This window comes from Myxine glutinosa, chromosome 2, assembly GCF_964187855.1.
Source record: "Myxine glutinosa chromosome 2, kmMyxGlut1.1, whole genome shotgun sequence".
NCBI lineage: Eukaryota > Metazoa > Chordata > Myxini > Myxiniformes > Myxinidae > Myxine > Myxine glutinosa.
The window spans coordinates 11,883,210-11,905,804 of record NC_136262.1 but is presented as its reverse complement, the minus strand read 5'-3'; the positions used below and the strand labels follow the sequence as shown (position 1 = coordinate 11,905,804).

The following is a 22,595-nucleotide window of genomic DNA, read 5'->3' as shown; positions in this document are numbered from 1 at the left end:
ATTAGTATTCACTAGCCGAAACCCGTGGAACATCCATGGAAGGGAGGATGTGGTGTATGGATAGAGTGTACCATTATGGATGGCATAGGGGATTTGCTTGTCCGAGTAAGAGTTACGAAGAAAGATGAGAATGAAGAGTGCGTATATGAACAACGTATTTATTGCAATCTACTTAAATGACAACGCTACGATATACTTTTGAAAAATGAATGGATTCGTAATAGGGATCGGCATAGCACCACTCTGGCCACACTGGCGCAGTGGTATGTGTCAATGGAAAGGAACAGCAGTAGAACCATAGACTTTTAAAAAATGAACGGATTAGTAAATCGACTGGAATTAGCCCCACACTGGCACATTGGTAAGCGTCAATGTCAAGGCAGAGCAGTAGGAATATAATACAATGAACGCAGTATCAGAGGTTGAAATTATTTTAAAACTTCTGGATAAACAATGTTTGGGGTAATAGTCAAGCCTCTGACGACTCCTTGCGTACTCGTATTATCAACCTTGATATACACATCTTTGAACGATCGTGCTCTTGAACATGCCACATATAACTGGCCGTGGGAGAAGACAGGAGCAGGCAAATAGATACCCAGTTTACGGAATGTTTGGCCCTGGGCTTTATTTATGGTCATTGAATATGCCAGGCGAACAGGAAACTGAGATAAACAAAGAGTGCGGTTGGAAGAAATTATGGTAAACCCACCTGATGAGGTTAGCGTACACCGCCATCGACGACACTGGCACAAATGCATGCTCAGGATTGTCCACTCAGTGGACGGCTTGCTGTCGCCTTCGACTGTCCAATCAGCGGACGGCTTGCTTCGCCTTCACCCAGCAGACGCCAATAAGATGACGTCGTATCGGCAGTTAATCGGATGCTTTTGGGCCCCAACGTCGGCTAATTCAGATTTTTCGAGTATGGCTGTACGTGATAAACAAAGAGAGCGGTTCGTAGATCGTAAATCCATTAGTGCCGTGGGCATCGGGTCACTGGGTGCGGCGTAAAAGGGATAACAAAGTCGAGTCCTTACGCTATTATTATATGGATGATAACGACGAGGGAGTGCTTAGCATAAGGGAAGACGGGGAGCACGAGTTTCAGAAGGGAGTAGTCAGCTTAGATGATGCTCTGTGTTTGTGGTGAGGGTGATGAAGTGAGGCAATGCTCGTGAGAGATGTGTGTCATTGCTTTGATTGAGTGAATGCGCCTGGAGGAAAGGAGAGTGCAAGTGCCACCGGTGTGCAAGCGCCACCAGGTGTGCAAGTGAAATACAGGTGTGTGGAGAATGGTTGTATGGAATAAATGGTCTGGAATGAATGGAGTATGGAATGGATGGTGTGGAGTGAGTAGTGTGGAATACGTGGAGTGGAGTGGTTGGTGCGAAAGGAGTGGATGGGGAAGGATGGACCCCTTCACGAGTACCCGGGTAGGGTAGGTAAAAAGTAGGGAGAGGGAGTAGGTAAATTGTGGTGGAGATTGACATCTGTGGTGCGTGTAGTAGTAAAGAAGCGTGGGATTGGTGCATGAGTAAAGTGGAATGGCTGGGCGTGTGGCCTGTTAGTGAGAAAGATTAAATGGGCACTCCGCCACTGTTAGTATGTCAGCCAGGTGAGGCCGCAGGTAGGCTCCGGGAGCCAGTTAGAGTTCAATGGAGCCCGAGGATCCAAGGAAGGACCCGGGTAGCCCGACGCCAAAGAGGGCGGTAGTGGGGTAAGGGAGCCAGAGGGCCTTCCCCAGGTAGGTTAGGGTGAGGAGCAGGTAAGCTCGGGAGGCAACTACAGTGGCGGAGGTGTGCAGGTGAGCGGACCTGCTGGGAGCGCCACACGACCCAGCCCTGAAATTGTGCGAGGGCACAGGGAGTAGAATCGGGGGAGTGAGACCCCAAATTGGTGAGCACCACAGTTTGGTCAATGGGAATTGGTTTTTAGAACCACATAGTGTAAAATGGCCAATGGTTTTGCAGGGAAAGACCCCGGGTAGTGTAAAGTGTGTTAAAGTCATTTAGAAGGTAGTTAGGATTGAAAGTCTCTTCGCACCATCCGCATCCACTCACCAAGGTGACAGGACTCCACACCACCGTTTTTTTGTGCAAATATTTGATATGTAAGACGCATCATGACGTGGGGTGACATTGTTTATATTCCATCTATTCCTCCTTAGGAGGGATTGATGAAAAATTGGGCTTGATGGCAAATTTGGGGTTAGAGGGATTGATGACGAATTTGGTATTAGGGGAGATATGGGGAAGACAGGACGTTAGCGACGGATTTGTAAATTGTGTAAATACGGGGTAGGGGCAAGGGTAGGTTATGTGACAGGGGGGGAAAGTACGCTAGGGACGAGCTTTCTCCACTCGTTCTCCAGCGCACCTCACTCTGCATTGCCTTGTTTTGCTGTGTACCCCTGCGATCTTGCCCCGCTGCTTGCTTGTCCTCCTTCCCCCACTCACGGATTTGTTCATTTTGGGCCCGGGGGGAGTGCGCAGGTGATCGCAGTTGTGTGCCCGCACCCTCGCTGCTGCCTGCCTGGACCGGTACACCACTTATGGACCGCACGTCTTGCGGCCTAGCACCATATGGATCACATGTCTGTGGCCGAGCACCACTCATGGACCCCACGTTTTGGGGCCTGGCACCTCTGCTGGGGACCGGCCATTGTGGCCAGTGGAGAGCTTGCTTGCGGACCATGGTTGAGGTGGCACCTAAGCCATGCAGGTGGACCACCCTTAGTTGGCCCCTGCTGGCCATAATCAAAAAAGCGGACGCGTTGTGTGCCCTTTTTATTTTCAAGTAGGCCGCAAGCAAAGAACAGCAAGAAACCATCTAGAAGCACCGGCCCAGCAGAGAAGACGTCGCAAGGCATCGTTATTATTATTATTTGAAATGTATGACTGGGCACTGGATGGTGTTTTTTGTGCATGGTGGTGTTTTGGTGCTTTTTGTATTTTGGTGCTTTTCGTGCTTTGGTGCTTATTGGTGCTGGTGGTATCGGTTCAGTGCAGTGTATGCCTTTCCTCTTTTCAAAAGATCTTCTTTTGTTTCCCAAAAGACAGGTCCTGGGTTCGCGTGTAAATACCAAGTAGTTCTTTGTAAATAATGCTCCCCACCGTCAATGTTTAGCTTGAAAATTAATTCCGTAATTCGGTTATTCTGTGGGCGTGAGTCTGCTAGATAGAATGCAACGCAGCAGGCGGGACATACTTAGTTGTTTTAAAATGTCGCACTCAGGGTGAAGTTAATAGTAGAGGGTTACCACACCTGAGTGTCGCACTAAGATAAATTTCTTTCAGGCCGGGACGGCCCTGGAGGAAATGAGGGTGCTGTGTTGCGGTTTTTAGAACCCTCCACTTTGTAAATATTTGTAATAATCCCTTATAAATAATCCCCTGCAAATATTCCCATTTTTGTGTAAAGGTCAAAGGTCGCACCCTAGTTAGGTCATATTGCAACACGTAGGACACATAGAAACCTCTTTAGATATCTCATTAGTATGTGTTCTAGTTAAGGATCTGTTCCCAATAGTTTGACTGCGTTTGCATAAATCAAATAAGATAGGCCCTATTTTGCTCATTTTTTGCTCTCTCTCTCCAAATTATCATGTTGCTGGGTTAGCAGCGTTCGCTGCATTGAGCTGTCATCGCTGCCTTAGCGCTCGCTCCAAATGCCATCACGCACGCGGTCAAGCTTGGAGAAGAAGTGGGCGGAGCTCCAAGAACGAGGTGTGGCCACGTCAACTCACCACCAGGGCGTGGCCGGTAAGCCCCCACCAGCCAACCAGGGCTGATGTAATCTGACCGACGGGCGTGGTCTAGCGGAGCGCGGAGTGATTTCACAGCGCGTTATATAAGCGCAAGCGCGAGGACTGCTTTCGGATCTGCGCAGGGGACCACCGCTTGTAAAGAACGGCACCACGGACTCCTTGCTTATTGTAAAAGGACTGCGCGGAGGTCGGGCGAGCGAGCACATTGCATTGTTAACGGACTGATCCGGGAGCGCTCCATTTGATACGGACATTGAGTTTTCGGGAGAGAGCGTTTGGCATGATATATGTACGCGGCATTCCAGCCCCTCGCAGATGAAAGGTCCGGTCGTGTGCTAACGACACACGAAGCTGCCTGCCGTTCTTCGCCCGCGAACCCGGAGCCTGGACCGGATCCCATCGCCTGGACCTTTCTGCCTGCTATTCCCCATTCGTGTAAGTGTGTTTGTTCTGTCCTGGGAGTGTTATATAAGACTGTATAAGGTTGCCCTGTGTCCTTTTATTTCCTCTGCTTGTACATTCTACCTTCTTTCATTTCCTCTTCGGGGTTCGTGTACGTAATAAATAAATATTTGTTCTCCTTTCACTTTGGTTTCCTCTCGTCCGATCGCTTTCGTCCTGTCCGCAATTGAACACCTGTGGCACGATATAGGAACCGCTTAGAATCGGGTTTAGACTGCCGCTAACGGCTCGAGCTTCGGATTGCTAAAACCGCTCGGCAATATTCCATCTTGTCCGTGGCTCGGGCAGGAGTATCGGCCTGCTTCTGACCGGAAGGAGCACGATATCTTCTAAAGGACTGGGGGGGATGGCCAGCTTAAAGGACAAGGGGATTAACCCCCCCTTGATAAGGGGAGCGCCGACCCCCGGATCCGCAACAATATATATATATATATATATATATACACACACACACACACAACAGGCATTTTAAGGCCATTTTTCCTGCAAGAGCGGGGGTTAGCCATGCGGTCCCCATGACGATCCTCGCCATTTTGCCCTATTTTCTGCATCTCCCCTTGTTAACCCCATTGCCCACATTTCTTCTTTGACCATCTTTAGCCAAGTCTTTCTCGGTCTTCCCCGTCCTCTACTTCCTTCTACATTCATTTCCATCACTCTTCTCAACCAGTCACTTTCATCCTTCCTCAACACATGACCAAACCATCTCAACCTGTTCCTCTTCACAGCATCCATTTCACAGGCTCTATTCCCATCATCTTTCGCAATTCATCATTTGTCTTCCTCTCTCTCAACGATACTCCACACATCCACCGAACCATTCGCATTTCCACCCTTTCCAGCCTTCGTTGCTGCTCTACGTTCATTACCCATGTCTCGCTCCCTTAAATCATAACACTTCTCACACATGCAGCATACACCTTTCCCTTCAGCTTCAACAACACTCCCCTCCTCGTCAGCACGCCACTCTCTTCCCGAAACTTCTGCCGTGCACATCTCACTCTAGCAACGGTTGCCGAGTCTGATCCACCTTCTCCATTCAGCATGTCTCCTAGGTAACAAAATGTTTTCACACCTTCCAGCTTCACGCCGTCTCCAAGATCCAACTCTTTGTCCCACTTCATCCTTCAAGCAACTCACCGCCATCACAACACACCTCTTTCGCTATCTGCTTTGCAATCCTGAATACCGCTCTCTCTGACCCTCTTCCAAATCCAAGCGTTCTCCGAACATTTTCTTGCATTCCTCCTGCGCCTTTGCTACCTCTTTCTTTGCAGCCTTCTTGGCTGCCTTATAACTTTCATGCTCTGCCTTTTCTGCCCCCATACTCTTCGCCTTCTGCCACTCCTTGAACTTCTTCCTCTTCTCGTCAATCTTCTTTCCAACTTCATCATCTCACCACCATGTTTCCGGGTGCCTCGGTGGTCCTTTTGTCCATCCACATACCTCACCAACGGTCTTTCTAAAAACCGTAACAATATATATATATATATATATGTTCACATTGTTTACTCGTTTAATGCAAACTCTTTACTTTGGAGGAGTAGGAACAAAGCAAAAAATAAAATGAAGATATTGAAACTGATTGTGAAAGTTTGTAAATATCAGTAACCTGCTTTTCTAAGAATAAAAAAAAGATTTTTCAGGAATCTTTCTTCGGTGTTTTGGATTGAGTATATTTCGTTGCAGCTTACAATGGGGGAATCAAATATTTTTGCACTCTTTAAAAAAAAAACGAATCCAATGGCATCAGGAAAGTTAAAACACAGCTTTGAATCCAATGGCATCAGGAAACTCACCATCACTGGGAAGAAAGTGTGACTGTGGTTGAAAAGTACGTACTCTTTGAAGAGGCTGATCATCTGCGCTAAATTTTGTTTAATTGTTGAGGGAAAAACCCTTTCATTCCCCTCGCATACATCAAGTTTATCCCAACTGATGAGTTTATCCCAACCGTTGTTTAGGATTTTGTTGCACATATACATTGCTCGACATTAACCTTTTAAGGGGGTTAAACTTTAAAACCCTGCACGTAATTTTTGAAATGGTTTCCAGGAAAAAAAAAAATCAATTTTTCACTCGTTAGCACAAATCACCATCTCCTCGGCAATCGTAACTTCTTATAGTTTTGCAAGCTACCACATGAGTGAGTGTCGATCAAGGTACGTGTTCGTTCAGGTCGAACACACGGTTAGCTTCATGAAGGGTCGTATATAATCACGGACTTGAGCAACACACACACACACACACACACACACACACACACACACACACACACACACACACACACACACACACACACACCACACACCACACACACACACAACCTTTTCACCATTGCAAGCGCTGAAACAAATGATCGCGCATAACAACCACATCACTGTTAACTTTTAACAATCCAGGAGATTGTTTTGTACATACATATTAAATATTGTGAATATGAATGTTCAAGGCACAAGGATGAGGTTCAACCAAGTCATTGGTTTATTTGCCCGACGCCAAATTTTGGTTGCCCAGGCAACCATTAATGTCGAGCCTTGTATGTATTTTATACATGTCAATTGTAATGAAATGTGTTGTTTAAGTGTGGCGTTTACTTTTCAGGGTTCTGCAGTGTTTGACTTTTCTGGAACTGGGTTAGAGGTGTATGGGAACTGCAATGCCCCTCGAGCAATCACTCTTTCTGCGCTCATCTACTGTCTCAGGTGCTTGGTGGGACAAGACATTCCTCTCAACCAGGTGAATCTACATTTGCATGTTGCAATTCAATTACATCTTGCATTTCACAGAAAAGTTTTGGAGAAAAGGTCCTGGTTGCTGATAAAAAAATTTTTAAAGTATGGTATATCCATTGAGGTACCCCATCCAAGAAGGGACCTGTCAGGTGAATGATCAGGATACCTTTTAAGCCATCTCAAATGCTGTTCAATATGTCCTGCTCCACCCCTTCCTCCCTGATTTACCTTTTCCAAGAACGAAACATGATAATCGATGTGACCTGTAGCATTAAAGCAGGTTCTTTCCTTTTTACCTCCGCCACTGAAGATGGATGGAGGTCATGTTTTCACCTCTGTCTGTTTGTCTGTCTGTCTGAGAACAGGATATCTCAAGAAGTTGTGGACGAATTCGGACGAAATCTAGTTAATGAAATGTGTTGAATCTAGAATCTGAATCTGAATCTGAAATGTGTTGAATCATAAAATCTAGAGAGGTTAGGTTTGTGAAAAGGACGAAATGATTAGATTTTGGTGAATATCAGGATGCAGACACCAGAATTTTTTAAATGATTCTTCACCATTGAGAGATGGGGCCAAAAACAATATATGGATGGCATGATATCTCCAAATGTTGTGGACACGTTGTGACAAAACTAGGTGGATGAGTTTGGTAGGTGATAAGAACAAGCCAATTCGATTTTGGTTCAGGTCCGAATCCAGATCTGGCCTATCAGTGGAATACAAAACATAAACTGCCTGCAAAGGTAGGCGCTCTGCCGAGTGCCATTCGAGTTGCATTCTGTTCCGGGACATGTAAATTTTGAGATGGGGGTTGGGAAGGAGCAGAGCTTTAACATGATATATGAATCGTACTTGTGAAGATAAATCAGAAACACTTAAAAAAAAAAAAAACCTTTAGAGGCCATTTTTTCCCCGCAAAGCGGGGGTTGGCCTTTTTCGGGGACCGTGGTTGTTGTTTTTGTTGGTCCCCTTTTTGAAGCAATGTTTTACGGCCGGATGCCCTTCCTGCCGCCAACCCTTTTTGTCGCCTTTTACGACAAACAGGGAATTACCAGTGAACTGGTACTCAATTAGCCGACCTCGGAAGGATGACAGGCTGAATCAACCCCCCTGGCGTTAATTCAGCGATCGACCGGGATTCGAACCCAGGATCCCAGGATCCTAGGATCCTAAGCTGGCACCCTAGCCGCTAGCCCAACACCAGGCTAGGCCAGCCCAACACCAAATCAGAAACACTTTGACACCTCATAATTTTCTTTGTTGTGTTCAAACATGTGCAGACATTCGGTACCTGAAAGTCTTACCACAATGAGTTCTGTGAGACGATTCCAGATAACTTTGATGCATCTAACTTACTCGGCTATTGATTTCCACAGATGTTATTGCATTACTAGCGGAGTACAGTACCTGCCCTATGGGTCATCTTGTTCAACAGCTCAGCAAAGATTTAAAAACACCCCTGTACACTAATTGGGATCATCCTGATCCTATATAGCAAGTTTGGATGTAATCTGGCCAGAACTGTAGTAGTAGCGCGACAAACAAACAAACACATGAACAAACCTGAACGCCACTCAGAAGAGTGCATACTCCCGCCGGGGGTCAAGTTGGAATAGTACGATTTCACAAAAGTTTGAGGGAGTAGTTCAGTGACGACACAAGACAAGACAACACAAGACAGACACTGCACAGATATATATATATATACGTATATGGAATATATAGAAGATAATGTTTAAAAAAACAAGGCAATTTCACTTACATTTTTGGATTCAACGTTCAATTCTATATAAGTGAGTGTATTTTGAGACATGTGTGACATCAAATAAAATTGTAAGCCAGGAAAACGGTCGTTTCATTCCTTAGGGATACAACATGTAAAACTGGCCCAAAAGTGAAAACAAAACTCGCTCATTTTAAGTCGTGCAAGCTAATGCGACCACTCATTCCTCTGGGAAGAATCCCATTGCACATGCTTGTCACACTTATAACTCACCTGTCTTTATGTGTTCATCAAATACTGACACCGCGATTGACATTCCCTGAGGTAAATGTTGATATCTCTTCTGAGGTTAAAAAAAGAAAAAAAGAAAAAAAAAAGCAGTTTTAAAGCATTGTATGTATCAAACGATACATTTTATGAAACGGGGAAACCGAATACACACTTTGGTGGTTTTAAAATGACAGAATATGTCTTTATTAGAAAAAAAAAAGAACCTTGAAGACGACGCTGCTAACAAAATACACCGCTCTAACGCATAACCACGAGTTTAAACTACATTTACAACAAATATGAAAACTATTTTCATATCACAATGTTAAATATAGAATATATAGAAGATAATGTAAAAAAAAAATGAGCCCTATCTTCCAATGGTAAACAATCCTTCAAAAAATTCCTGGGTCCGGAATAATATCCTGAGCTTCACCAAAAACTAATCAATTCTTCCTTATCCCACCAACTTTCATCCAAATCCGTTCAGAACTTTTCCAGATATCTTGTTCACAAACACACAAACACACTAACACACACAAACACACTAACACACACACACACACACACACACAGACACGATCGAATGTATTACTCCCTGGCGGGAGTAACTAGAACGGGCACTCGGTAGAGAGCACATACCTTCGCCAGGCCCAACAGTTCACGTTTTTTATCCCACTGAGAGGCCATATCTGGATCCGGACCTGAACCAAAATTAAATCACCTTGTTCTTGTCACTTACCCATCTCATCCACAAAGGTTTGTCGTAATCCATCCACAACTTTTTGAAATATCATGCCATATATATATATATATCGTTTTGGCCCAGCTATCACTCAAATGGTGAAGAATCACTTTTAAAAATGTTCGTATCTTGATTCGGATTCGCATCTTCACCAAAATCGAATTTATTTGTCCTTCTCACACACACAACCTGTCCTTCAAGTTTTGTCCGAATCCGTCCACAACTTTTTGAAAGAACATGCTATATATAGTTTTGGCCCGGCTATCTCTCAATGGTGAAGAATCACTTAAAAATTCTCGGACCCAGAACTGGATGTTCACCAAAATCTGATCATTTTGACAGTGTCACATACCCAATCTCTCAACCAAATTTTGTTTGAATGTGTCCATATCGTTTTGAGATATTCTGTTCACAAACAAATAAACAAACAGACGGGTGAAAATATAACCTCCATTCACCTTCGGTGGTGGGGGTAACAATCCCTGGTACGTCAATTATAGTCAGGATCCCAAATATATTTTAAACCCTGTTTGATGGTGCCATGAACAACAGGCATTTTAAGGCCATTTTCCCTGCTAGAGTGGGGGTTATCCTTGCGGTCCCCATGACAATCTTCTCCATCTTGCCCTATTTTCTGCATCTCTCCTTGTTAACCCCCTTGCCCGCATTTCTTCTTCCACCATCTTTAGCCAAGTCTTTCTCGGTCTTCCCCGTCCTCTACTTCCTTCTACATTAATTTCCATCACTCTTCTCAACCAGTCACTTTCATCCTTCCTCAACACATGACCAAACCATCTCAACCTGTTCCTCTTCACAGCATCAATCACAGGCTCTATTCCCATCATCTTTCGCAATTCATCATTTGTCTTCCTCTCTCTCAACGATACTCCGCACATCCACCGAACCATTCGCATTTCCACCCTTTCCAGCCTTCGTTGCTGCTCTACATTCATGACCCATGTCTCGCTCCCATAAATCATAACATTTCTCACACATGCAGCACACACCTTTCCCTTTTTCTTTATTTTACCTTTCCCACACACCTTTCCCTTTCACAGGCTACATTATAAAGAATAATAATAATAATAGTAAAAATTAAAATCGTATGGCAACCCGCAAGATGATCTTTGTCGTGTGTATGTCAAACCGAGTTACATCTCAGAAAATATATTTTTATCAAACGTCATTTTTAGAACCGGTGTGACCCTTGTCTGCCCTATGACATGTAAAAACCTCAACTAGTGGGAAGTTAAAGCTCCTCGTCAAAATAGATTGAAGGTCATCTTTTGTCATCAATGTGTTGCTTTTCAGAAAGTGTTGCAAACATATTAATTAATCGAGCTTTGAAAACGAACTTTGCAGTTGATGTAAGAACGATATTTGTTCATTCGTGAATCATAAATTTGAAATGTCAAACGGATCCAGATCCATTTTGGAACGATCCATAACGTTCGCAGCCCCGTATATCGGGGACCATTTAACTTGGTGACCTAAAATTGTGTGTGCAGTAAGTTGTTAGTTGAAATCTAAATCTGTGATGAAGTTCATTAAAAACTAGGGATGACAAACAAATACGTTTGAGGACGGTTTAATTTGACATTGAATAAAAACTGATTATTTATGTAACTTTTTATTTGCTCGTTTATCGAAGAAAGGGAAGTTTAGACATATCCGTCTGTTGTATATTTCTATACGTATCCGTATATTTCTCAAGTCTGTTGCTTTATCGTCTAATTTCTTCCATCTAACCCTTTCTCACAAGTGATCTTTGTTAAAATGGTGGCAGAGTGGAGTTTACTACTTTGACACTTATCTGGACAAAAAGTTTGTGATCATGATATTCAAAGTTCAAGTCCCATCTACTGTGTTGATTTATCCATTGCCTTTTATGGCTTTGTAATTCATATGCAAGTATGCTCATATCTTTCTACATTTGGCATGTAGTATATGTACACCCTCCACTAGAAGCCTTAGACACACCAAATACAAATGAGACTCGTGTTCTGAGGGTAAATGCACTGTGGCAGGGTTGCCTGGCTCCCGTACAGCTTCTGATACCAGAGGGCTCACTGCTCGCACCATCTGAACAAGCTGCTGTTGTTGGTGGGAATGTGCTCACATCACAGCGGGTTGTTGATGTGATATTCAAGGCTTTTGAGGTCTGTGCAGCTTCTCAGGTGAGAGCATGACCATCATGATTTTCATCCATAGTTTTTTGATATTTTAACTTTGCTTTAGAGGTTCTCAGGCTCAAGGCAGAGCTGTCACTGATATCATACACACGTACGCACAGTCGCACACACATTCAGACAGACATTAAACAACATTCAATGTGACTTCAGACAAAGAACTGTGACCTTGGGAGATGTGACATTGCTTGTTGTGACATTCTGGGTGCTGGTTATGCCATATTGTGGCGTCACTCTTCTCAACACAGTCGGTTGGACAGTTAAGGAGAACCCCACCCCCTCCCAACCCCCTACCTCCAAACCCCACTTTACTCCCACCCCTCACCCCCATGTAATGCCAGTCCACGGGCTTTATCGTACTCCATCATGCAAATGCTGAGCGTCGAGCAAGGAAGCAGCATGTACTATTTTAAAAGTCTTTGGTGTGATTCGGCCAGAGTTCGAACTACCCACCTTCCAGGCTCAGAGCGGACGCTCAAACCACAGTGCCGCTGAGTCTGGTAATTCCCATCGATTTCAACTTTGATGTAACTTACATGTTTTGAGAAATGGTGATGATTCTACTATATGAGAAAGCTGTTGGTTAGATTGATGTATATGCACTGACCTTAATTTTTTTTTTTCTGAAAGTAGCACTTTATAGGCCATCTTCAAGCCCATTATGGTCTTGTAACTGCTGTCATATGATTATATCACAGGTTGAGACATTCTGTTTTGATCAAAACAATTAAGACTTCAACGTATACCCTGATGTCTTTATGATTGTTTTATGTCATTTAGCTTTTTGGTTTACCCCCTCCCTCATTCCAATCTTCATTTGTTCTAGGGTTGTATGAACAATGTGACGTTTGGAGATGATGAGTGTGGATACTATGAGACTGTGGCAGGTGGTTCAGGTGCAGGGCCAAACTGGCACGGCCGCAGTGGTGTTCACACCCATATGACCAACACGCGCATCACTGACCCTGAAATCCTTGAAAAAAGGTTTGTAAACGAGAATCTGGGTGGCACCATGACATTCCACACAATTGACACGTTACATTCTTTATCTCCCTTGATGTTTGATATAAAAAGACATTCAAGGAACTTTGACACAGGAGGAGGGCATTTGGCTCATCATGCCTGTGCTCTTCACTGGGGAGGAGGAGTGAGGAGGAGAGCAATGAAGCAGCTACATGGACATCATCAGGGTGTTCTTTTCTAATAATAATAGTTTTGGTTATATTATCAAACACCAAACAAAAAGCCAAAAGACAAAAGATATATGGTTTACAAAAAATAACTGACAAAAAATACCTAAATTGAAATCAAATCAAAAATAAAAACTCTGAGAACTATGCTATTCAAAAAATTTAACATAACTAAATTAATACCTAATTGAGAAGTCATGAAAATTTACAGGAAATAAACCGAAGTTAGCACACAAACGACTAGAATGAGACTCAGAAGAGCGCATACCTCCGGTAGGGTGAACAGTTTACGGTTTGTATCTCACTGATCGGCCGGATCTGAATCCAGACGTGAACCAAAACCGAATCGGCTTGTTCTTCTCGCCTAACAAACTCATGCACCTAGTTTTGTCATAATCCGTTGACGTCCATTTTGACATACTGTGCTATACCGTGGGACCCCGCTATTCACGGGGGATACTTTCCTGGAAAATGCCACGATTGTGAAACCACGAATAGCAGGGCATTGTTTCAATGTAAAATTGGGGATAGGTTCCCGAGTCGCGAAAATCTGCAAATAGAGAGGAACAAACCGTGAATGGCGAGGCAAACTCCATGAATGGTGAGGAAAATCCAGAGAATGTCGACGAGAATCTGTGAAGGTTGATGAAAGTGTCCCACAAATGGCGAGGCAAATCCTGCGAATGTCGATGAAAATCTGCGAAGGCCGATGAAAATCTGTGAAGGCCGATGAAAATCTGTGAAGGTCGATGAAAATCTGTGAAGGTCGATGAAAATCTGTGAAGGTCGATGAAAATCTGTGAAGGTCGATGAAAATCTGTGAAGGTCGATGAAAATCTGTGAAGGTCGATGAAAATCTGTGAAGGTCGATGAAAATCTGCGAAGGTCGATGAAAATCTGCGGTCGATGAAAATCTGCGAAGGTCGATGAAAATCTGCGAAGGTCGATGAAAATCTGCGAAGGTCGATGAAAATCTGCGAAGGTCGATGAAAATCTGCGACGGTCGATGAAAATCTGCGACGGTCGATGAAAATCTGCGACGGTCGATGAAAATCTGTGAAGGTCGATGAAAATCTGCGAAGGTCGATGAAAATCTGCAAAGATCGATGAAAAGCTGCGAAGGTCGATGAAAATCTGCGAAGGCCGATGAAAATCTGTGAAGGTCGATGAAAATCCCGTGAATGTATGCCGCGGCTTTGTTTCAATGGGGAAAATGGGGATACGTTATAGGTTCCAGACAGTTCTTGATTCATAGAGGAAAATTTTCAAAGTTAAAAATGTTTTTGACCGCAAATGCGAACCATAAATACAGTTTCAAATACATGTCGATACATGTTTCAAAATACATGTTTCCATCGACATGTATTTCAAATACCGCAAATACAGTTTCACAAAAAATGCTTACAAATGGAGGGTGCTGGTGGTGTTGAGGTGGAGGGAGCAGGGTGAAAGAAATGGGTAATGGAGAGCTTCCTGGCAGATTGCCACAGGTTTTGATGCAGATCTTTATAGGGGAGAAGCAAATCATCAAGCCCCTCTTGAACTTGAGGTACCTCTCCATAACTGGGTCAGCATCTTCCAACCTGTCGACAATCGCCTGCATGTCCTGCAGCAACTCACCCAGGAACTGGACTGTGAGGTTAGACCTCGGCACCTCTTCCTCATCACTGCCCGCCTTCTCATCCTCGGAAACCACTATAATGGCCTCCAACTCCTCCTCTGTGAGGTTGTCACCATGTGAGGCAATGAGATCCTCCAACTCCTCAGGCTGCATGTCATCAAATCCTTCCCCTCCCAACTGCCGTGCCAACCCGACAATCGCATGCCTCTCCTCAGTGTTATCGGGAAAGCCAGTAAAGTTTCTGACTGCCTGTGGCCACAGGTTCTGCCAGCATGCATTGATGGCGGAGGCTATCACCTCATCCAGCGACTACTTGATGGTGCTGTTGCAGTGGGCAATGTTGAAATCCTTCCAACACTGCCCGATGGTGAGCCCTTGGTCAGACTCCATTGCATCCAAAATGCAGCGAAAGGTGCGATGGGTGTAATATGTTTTTAAATGTTGAAATCACACCTTGGTCGAGGGATGAAGGAGGTGGTGTTAGGCGGTAGGAAGATCACCGCGCCATTCGGGTGAGTCACGTCGAGGTTCGCGGGGTCGCCAGGAGCGTTGTCCAGGAGCAAGGGAACCTTGAACGCAAAGTTTTTGTCCACCATGTACCTCTCCACCTGAGGGACGAAACGATTAGGGAACCAGTCCAGGAAGATTGCTGTCGTCACCCAGGCTTTCCTGTTGGCCCTCCAAAACACGGGCAGAGTTTGCTTATTCTTGCCGTTGAGAGCACGCGGGTTCAGTGAATGATACAACATCATGGGTTTCAGCATTGGGTCCCCTTTTGCAATTGCACAGAGGAGAAGATATACCTGGTCCTTATAATAATAAAAAACCACCTTTAGAGGCCATTTTTCCCCGCAAAGCGGGGGTTGGCCTTTTTCGGGAACCGTGGTTGTTGTTGTTTTTTGGTCCCCTTTTTGAAGCAATGTTTTACGGCCGGATGCCCTTCCTGACGCCAACCCTTTTTGCCGCCTTTAACGACAAACAGGGAATTACCAGTGAACTGGTACTCAATTAGCCGACCTCGGAAGGATGACAGGCTGAGTCAACCCCCCTGGCGTTAATTCAGCGATCGACCGGGATTCAAACCCAGGATCCTAGGATCCTAAGCCGGCACCCTAGCCGCTAGCCCAACACCAGGGCTCCTTAAATCCTGATGCGGTCTCCTCGCGCTTCGAGATGGAAGTTTTCGTGGGCATCTTTTTCCAGAAAAGTCAGGTCTCGTCAGTGTTGAACACCTTCTATGGGAGGTATCCCTGCTCTTCGATCAGCCTCGCGAGTTGAGCAGGGAATGCATTTGCTTGCCGCCTTGTGGTCCGTGGAGGCACGCTCCCCTGAGAGCTTCACATTTTTGAGACAGTACCGTTCCTTGAAACGATGGGACCATCCCCTGCTTGCATTGAATGAAGTGGCACTGCTTGTACCATCATTGCTCGGCGCATCGGTACCCTCCTAGACTCCCCTCTCACCCCTCCCCCTCAAAGCGTCCTCCCCGCTTCTTCCCCCTTCCAACTTTCACCTTCATCTCCCTCAACCTTCTGCCTCGCTCTTCCCCCTCGTCAAATAACACCTCACTGCGCCTCTCCCAATCACCATCAAACCTTTTGTCTGCCCCATTCTTCCCTTTCTCCAAGCTATTCTGTAATCTCCGACACACCTTCAACAGCTCTCCCTACCTCTTCCTCCTCTTCCACATCTTACCCTACCGCTCCCCCCCCTGTTCTGTATCCGATGCTCCCCCTTCCTCTTCCTTAACAGTATGGACCTCAAACATCCGGGGCCTTCACTCAAACTTGTCTGATCTCTCCATACAGGTTGCTTCTGACAAACCAGACGTGATCTGCTTAACAGAAACTTTCCTCCTTCATGATGTCTCTGATTCCTTGGTATCTCTCCCAGGTTACTCCCTCCTCCGGTATGATAGACCTGAGCCTCGTCCTGGAGGTGGGGTCGCTATCTATATAAAAAACTCTCTTCCTCACTCGCCCTGCACTGCCCTCTCTCCACCTCACCCCCAGGAATACCTTTGGCTACGGCTTCCCCTTCGCTCCCACCGTTTGTTCATATGTGTGTTGTACCGTCCACCAAACAGTGATGACTCCATCTACATCTCGCTGTCTGAGAATATGGACCAACTTCTATCTACCCATCCCAACTCTCTCTTCCTCATATGTGGTGATTTCAACTGTCACCATGCCAGATGGCTGGGTGTGGGTACCGCTCTCACCAGCCATGGCTCTTCAGCAAAGGACTTCTGTGACTCACTGGGACTGACACAATCTGTCAATTTCCCGACCCGGATTTCAGTCAACGGAGCATCTTCTCTTCTGGATTTGGTTATGACTAACTTCCCTGAAAATGTCTGCTGCTCTTCTTCTGCTCCAATCGGCTCTTCTGATCATGTGCTTGTTAAAGTGGACATCTCTCTGACCATTCTCAGAGAGCCTCCTCAGCGTCGACGAGTCTGGCATTTCACTCAGGCCAACTGGCACGGTCTTCAAGCAGCCATCAATCATCTGGACTGGTCTCCCATCTCTACTGCCTCTGACATAAATTCTTCCTGGGAATTCTTCCAAAGCAAACTGCTCTCTCTCTCTCATGCACAGATTTATCCCATCTCGTCTTCTGTTGTCTTACCCTTCCTCCCGTCCATGGTACACGGAATCTTGTGGTGAGGCTATTGCCCAGAAACAACTTGCTTTCGTCTCCTGGAAAGCATATCCAACGGAAGGAAATCTCATTTCCTTTCACAAAGCCCGAAACAAGTGTGTGTCCACCCTCAGGAGAGCCAGGAAACAATATCTCTCCGTTCTCAGGACCGAACTCTCTTATCTGTCTCCCTCTTCCAAATCCTGGTGGCGTCTGGTCAAATCTGTTTCTGGTGTTTGTTCCCCTTCCATCCCCTCCCTCACCTCAAATGGCCACACGGCTGACTCCGTGCGTGAAAAAGCTGAATGCCTCAACTCTGTGTTTGCCTCTAAATCTTCTGTCCCAAACCCATCCCTCTCTGTACCCACCGTACCCAGTCGTACCCAGCTGCTCCTGGACTCTGTGTCCTTTCCTCCTGACAAGGTGGAAAAGTTTCTGTCAACCCTCGACTCGGATTCTGCAACTGGACCTGACGGCATCAGCCCACGGGTCCTAAAATCCTGTTCTTCCGCTCTTTCACTCCCTCTCTCTGTTCTCTTCACCCTCTCTTTTGCTCAAGGTCATCTTCCATCTGCTTGGAAATCTGCCAACATCACTGCTTTGCACAAAAAAGGTGCAAAAACAGATCCCAGCAACTACAGACCAATCAGCCTTCTCCCAATTATCAGCAAAGTCATGGAATCCATCATTGCTTCAGATATGAAATCTTTCCTCTTCTCCAATGGCTTGATCTCTGATCATCAATTTGGTTTCAGACCTGGACACTCTACTCTGGACATGCTGCTTCTGCTTTCTCAACAATGGATGGAGGTCCTCAATGCCAAACAGGAAATTAGAGCAGTCTCCCTTGACATATCACGTGCCTTCGATACGGTCTGGCACCCTGCTCTGCTCACCAAACTCTCCTCTTTTGGTATCAATGGAAATCTCCACGCATGGCTGGCGGACTTCCTCTCTAGTCGTAGTCAACGTGTGGCCCTGAATGGGTTTCTCTCATCTCCTCTTCCTGTTCAGGCTGGAGTTCCACAAGGCAGTGTTCTGGGCCCTGTGCTTTTTCTGGTCTTCATCAATGATCTCTCTGACTCTCTTGAAAATCCTCTGTATCTCTTTGCTGATGACTCTACTCTCTGTCGCTCCATTCTTCATCCCTCAGATCGGCAGTCTGCTGCCTCCTCACTCTCTGCAGACCTGGACAAAATCATAGACTGGGCAAACAAGTGGAACATGTCTTTCAATCCTGACAAATCTCACACTCTTACGATGTCTCTCCGAAAAGACCGACTGGACAACCCTCCCATCCACTTTCTGAATAATCCTCTCCAAGAAGTTCTGTCACTCAAGCTTTTGGGTCTCACTATCTGCCATGATCTTTCCTGGGAAAACCACATTTCAAATCTGGCCTCCAAAGCCAGTCGCCGACTGGGCATCCTCCGTCGTGCAAAGTCCTTCCTTGGCACACCGGAGCTCCTCACCACATACAAGGCTTTCATCCGCAGCTCAATGGAATACTGCTCTCTCCTCTGGGCTGGTGCTCCTGCCTCACACCTAGCTCGTCTTCACGCTGTTGAAACCAAAGCATTCAGAATCATTGGAATCTCCCGCGATGAAGCTAACTCCAAGGGCCTCTCACTCACTCACCGCAGGCAGGTTGGTGGTCTTTCCATCTTCTACCGACTCCTCTCTGGCCTTGCCCCCCCAGCTCTCTCTGGGCTCTGTCCCGCAGATATTCCTACAGGTCGCACAAGATCTGCCTGCAACCCTCTTATGGTCAAACTGCCAAAATCAAGACTCTCTGCTCACCTTCACTCCTTCATTCCTCTCTTCTCCCGCCTCTGGAACAAACTCCCTCACTCTCTTCAATCCCACTCCACCCTCCAGGTCTTTAAAACTGCTGTTCACCACCATCTCTTATCTTCCCCCATCCAAAAGCTTGATCTTTTCTACCCCCACTAATTTCACCCCAATTCCACTTTTTTGAAATACCAACTTCTGTCCTGGAAGTCCTTGGTGTCCTTGTGTTTTATACTTCTCCCTCCACCCCCCCCCCCCTCCCCACGCCTCCTCCCTTCCACACATCTCCCTACTCTCAAATGTTGTGTTTGTGTGCTTCCCCTTCTCTCCCCATCTTGTTTTCCGCTCCCTCTTTTTGTGTGTTTTGTTTGTCTGGTTGATTTGTTTGTGAAGTAAATGTTAGCTCTTTCACGAGCCTCGATTCAGTATACAACAACAACAACAACAACAACAACAAAAAAAAAAACAAAAAAAAACACTCTTGCTGGCACCACCCGTGCCAGACAGATGATCGTTAATTAATTTGGCCTTTGTGCGGATGAGAGGTCCATTCAAAGGCATACTCTTTTGTGTGTTGTCCTCAATCCATAATCTGAGAGCCTTCTCCATCGTTTCTGTGTGGACATCCTGGACATGGGTGACCGACCACCTTCGTACTCGATACTGCGCTTGCTGAAATACTGTCACAAATCGCCTTCTCGTTCTTCCGTATGTAGCGAACTGTGGATTGGTTGACACCATAATGCCTGCCCACAGAGCTGGCTACACTCTCTCCTCTCGAAAGCCAGTCGAGAAGCTACACTTTCTGGCTCGGGCTCATCACTTCATTCTGCCTCTTGGTAGTCGACACATCTCAGGCACTGGTCTTGCGCTTGGGAGCCATGATTGAATGATGAGCAGAGCGAGAGTCAAAAACGCAGGTCAAAGCAACGGAACGAGAAGAATGATCGAGATCCAGGACCCAGTCTGTATGTGTAGGAATGCGAGCATTGTGGGTAGCTGCGGGAGTGGTGAGTACCCTGGACATTTTTTGTGGGGGATCTTATAAAATGATGCCGTATTGAACCTATCTGTTAATTTCAATAATAGATTTTATGGAGCATTTGCTTTCTATAATTTGCAGGGTTGACATGTTTACGTCGCTGATGGAACATCCCCCAAAGAGTATTCATTGTGTAAGATCTCTGATGATGCTTTACCATAAATTGTAAATTGTAATCGATTTAACAAAGCGTTTGCATTGTATAATTTGTAGTGTTAACTTGTTTACACATCTGGTGTGATATCCCGCGAAGCTCGTTTTCGTGTGGCGAAAATTCAAAGCACACAGCAGTGAATGTATAAGCAGGTCATGCTCGCGGCTCGTAGAAGTTTTTTTTGAGTATGTCCAGCTGCCTAATACATGGCTGGTGAAAGATGGATTTTATAAATACCGTATATCAAGCTAACGGCTTGTGAATTTATTTTTTTTGCGCCCCTGAAAAACCATGAATTCGCGGAACATGGCCGCGAATAGAAAAAAAACCCCGCAAATTTCCAGGACACTTTTCCGCGAATAGAGAAACATGTCGCATTTTATAGGTATTTTCTACGGCGTAGCCCATAGGGCAAAGCCGTCTAGAACAGTGTTTGTCCGTCCATATGTATGTCCCCTCAAATGTATACCAATCAGAGCTGAGGATCTGGTCACATGACAGGGTGATGTGATTACGTCTTATGTCATTACGGCGGTGCTGCAGTTGGCTCCACACGCCACCAATTTTGATTCCAATTTCGTTCAGGACGAACATATTGTCGAACCTGTCATATATCACAATCGCCATGCTCTACCTTTACATTTTTCATTCAGTGTGAAACACAAACAAACCGATTGTTAAAATGACCATCAAATATCGAAAACATAGACGTTAGGGATCTTCCAACAAAATGGTACGTATAGGCTTTAGGCTTTATGCCTACCCTTCGGACTGCATTGGACAAATTAAGCCCAGGTTTCTTAATACAGTAGTGTGAAGGAACTGCGCTCCAACGCGAGTCGAAAGAATTGACGCGACCAAAGACGGAATTCGTCCGAGTTGCTTTATTGAAACAAAACAGCTCAGGTATTCTGACAAGCCCGTTTATCGGGCAGCAATATATATACACATTTATGTCGGGAAGTTTGCCCGGCAAAAGCTATACCGGGCATGCCCGGGTGTCAAGGGCGAGCCTTGGAAAGGCGAGTCTGGACCTGCCCGGGCGTGTTTGGCTGCGGCCTGGCAAGTCGAGGCTGGGCGTGCCCGGGCGCTCTGGACGAGCCCTGGAAAGGCGATAGCGGGCATGCCCGGACGCTCTGGGCGAGCCCTGGAAAGGCGATAGCAGGCATGCCCGGACGCTCTGGGCGAGCCCTGAAAAGGCGATAGCGGGCATGCCCGGACGCTCTGGGCGAGCCCTGGAAAGGCGATAGCAGGCATGCCCGGACGCTCTGGGCGAGCCCTGAAAAGGCGATAGCGGGCATGCCCGGACGCTCTGGGCGAGCCCTGGAAAGGCGAGAGCGGGCATGCCCGGGAAAGACCTGACCGGGCGTGCCCAGGAACAGTGAGTCCGGGCATGCCCGGGAGAGGCGCGTCTGGCCGTGTTCTGGCCGGTGCAAGGCGATTGTGTGCATCCAGCGGTAACCGCTACAAGTGTATCGTTTCAGTAGTATCGTTTTCGTAATAATAATAATAATAATAATAATAATAATAGTATAGAAATATAACCATAACACTTTAATCCCAATGTCGTGAATGGAAAGTTAATGGATTGAAGCGGTGTATGGTTCATGAATCAATGATAAGCGGTGTAACTGCGGAAGTTAGGAATTAGCCTTGGTTTTTTTTTTATAGTAATATCATTTTCGTAATAATGATAACGTAACATTAATATTATAATAAATGTAATCATAAATCATAACAATCCCTTCGTAGTGACTGCAAAGTTACTGGAGGTTAAAATATATCTTCTATATATTAAAGTAGCGGCAGTTTTGTGTCATGCTACGTCATCTTCAACTAAAGTATCAAACAAGCCCGGCTACGCCGCTGTTCGACTTTCATTCTTGTTTGTTTAAAGTCTTCTAATTACGTTGGTATGATTCCACACGCTACCTTGTCTTGTCTCTAAGCAACCATTGAAATTGGTTTAAAATACCACATTACTGTTTAAAATACCTTTAGTTTGTGTAGTATACTGCTTTATTCTACCAGATATATTTTTTGTGATGTCATGTGTATTGTAGTTGTAATTTTAACAAAGTGTATTTTGTAATAGATACCCTGTGGTGCTGAAGCGCTTTGAGCTGAACCATGGCACGGGTGGCGCGGGTCAATTTAATGGGGGAGATGGCGTGGCACGTGAGCTCCTCTTCCGCCGTCCCCTGCTTTTGTCTGTATTGACGGAGCGCCGGGTTTTTTCACCGTATGGCTTGCATGGT

The 22,595-nt window shown here is 45.6% G+C and overlaps 1 protein-coding gene across 1 annotated transcript in view; it reads left to right on the top strand.

The window, feature by feature from the left end:
- The window catches only part of LOC137422039 (5-oxoprolinase), a 149,360-nt gene that overhangs the window by 118,105 nt on the left and 8,660 nt on the right, over nucleotides 1-22,595 (top strand). The window contains exons 14-17 of the mRNA XM_078772561.1: nucleotides 6,836-6,970; nucleotides 11,735-11,884; nucleotides 12,723-12,880; nucleotides 22,433-22,593. Of these exons, the coding sequence (XP_078628687.1) occupies nucleotides 6,836-6,970; nucleotides 11,735-11,884; nucleotides 12,723-12,880; nucleotides 22,433-22,593 (604 nt within the window). The remainder of the gene's footprint in view (nucleotides 1-6,835; nucleotides 6,971-11,734; nucleotides 11,885-12,722; nucleotides 12,881-22,432; nucleotides 22,594-22,595) is intronic.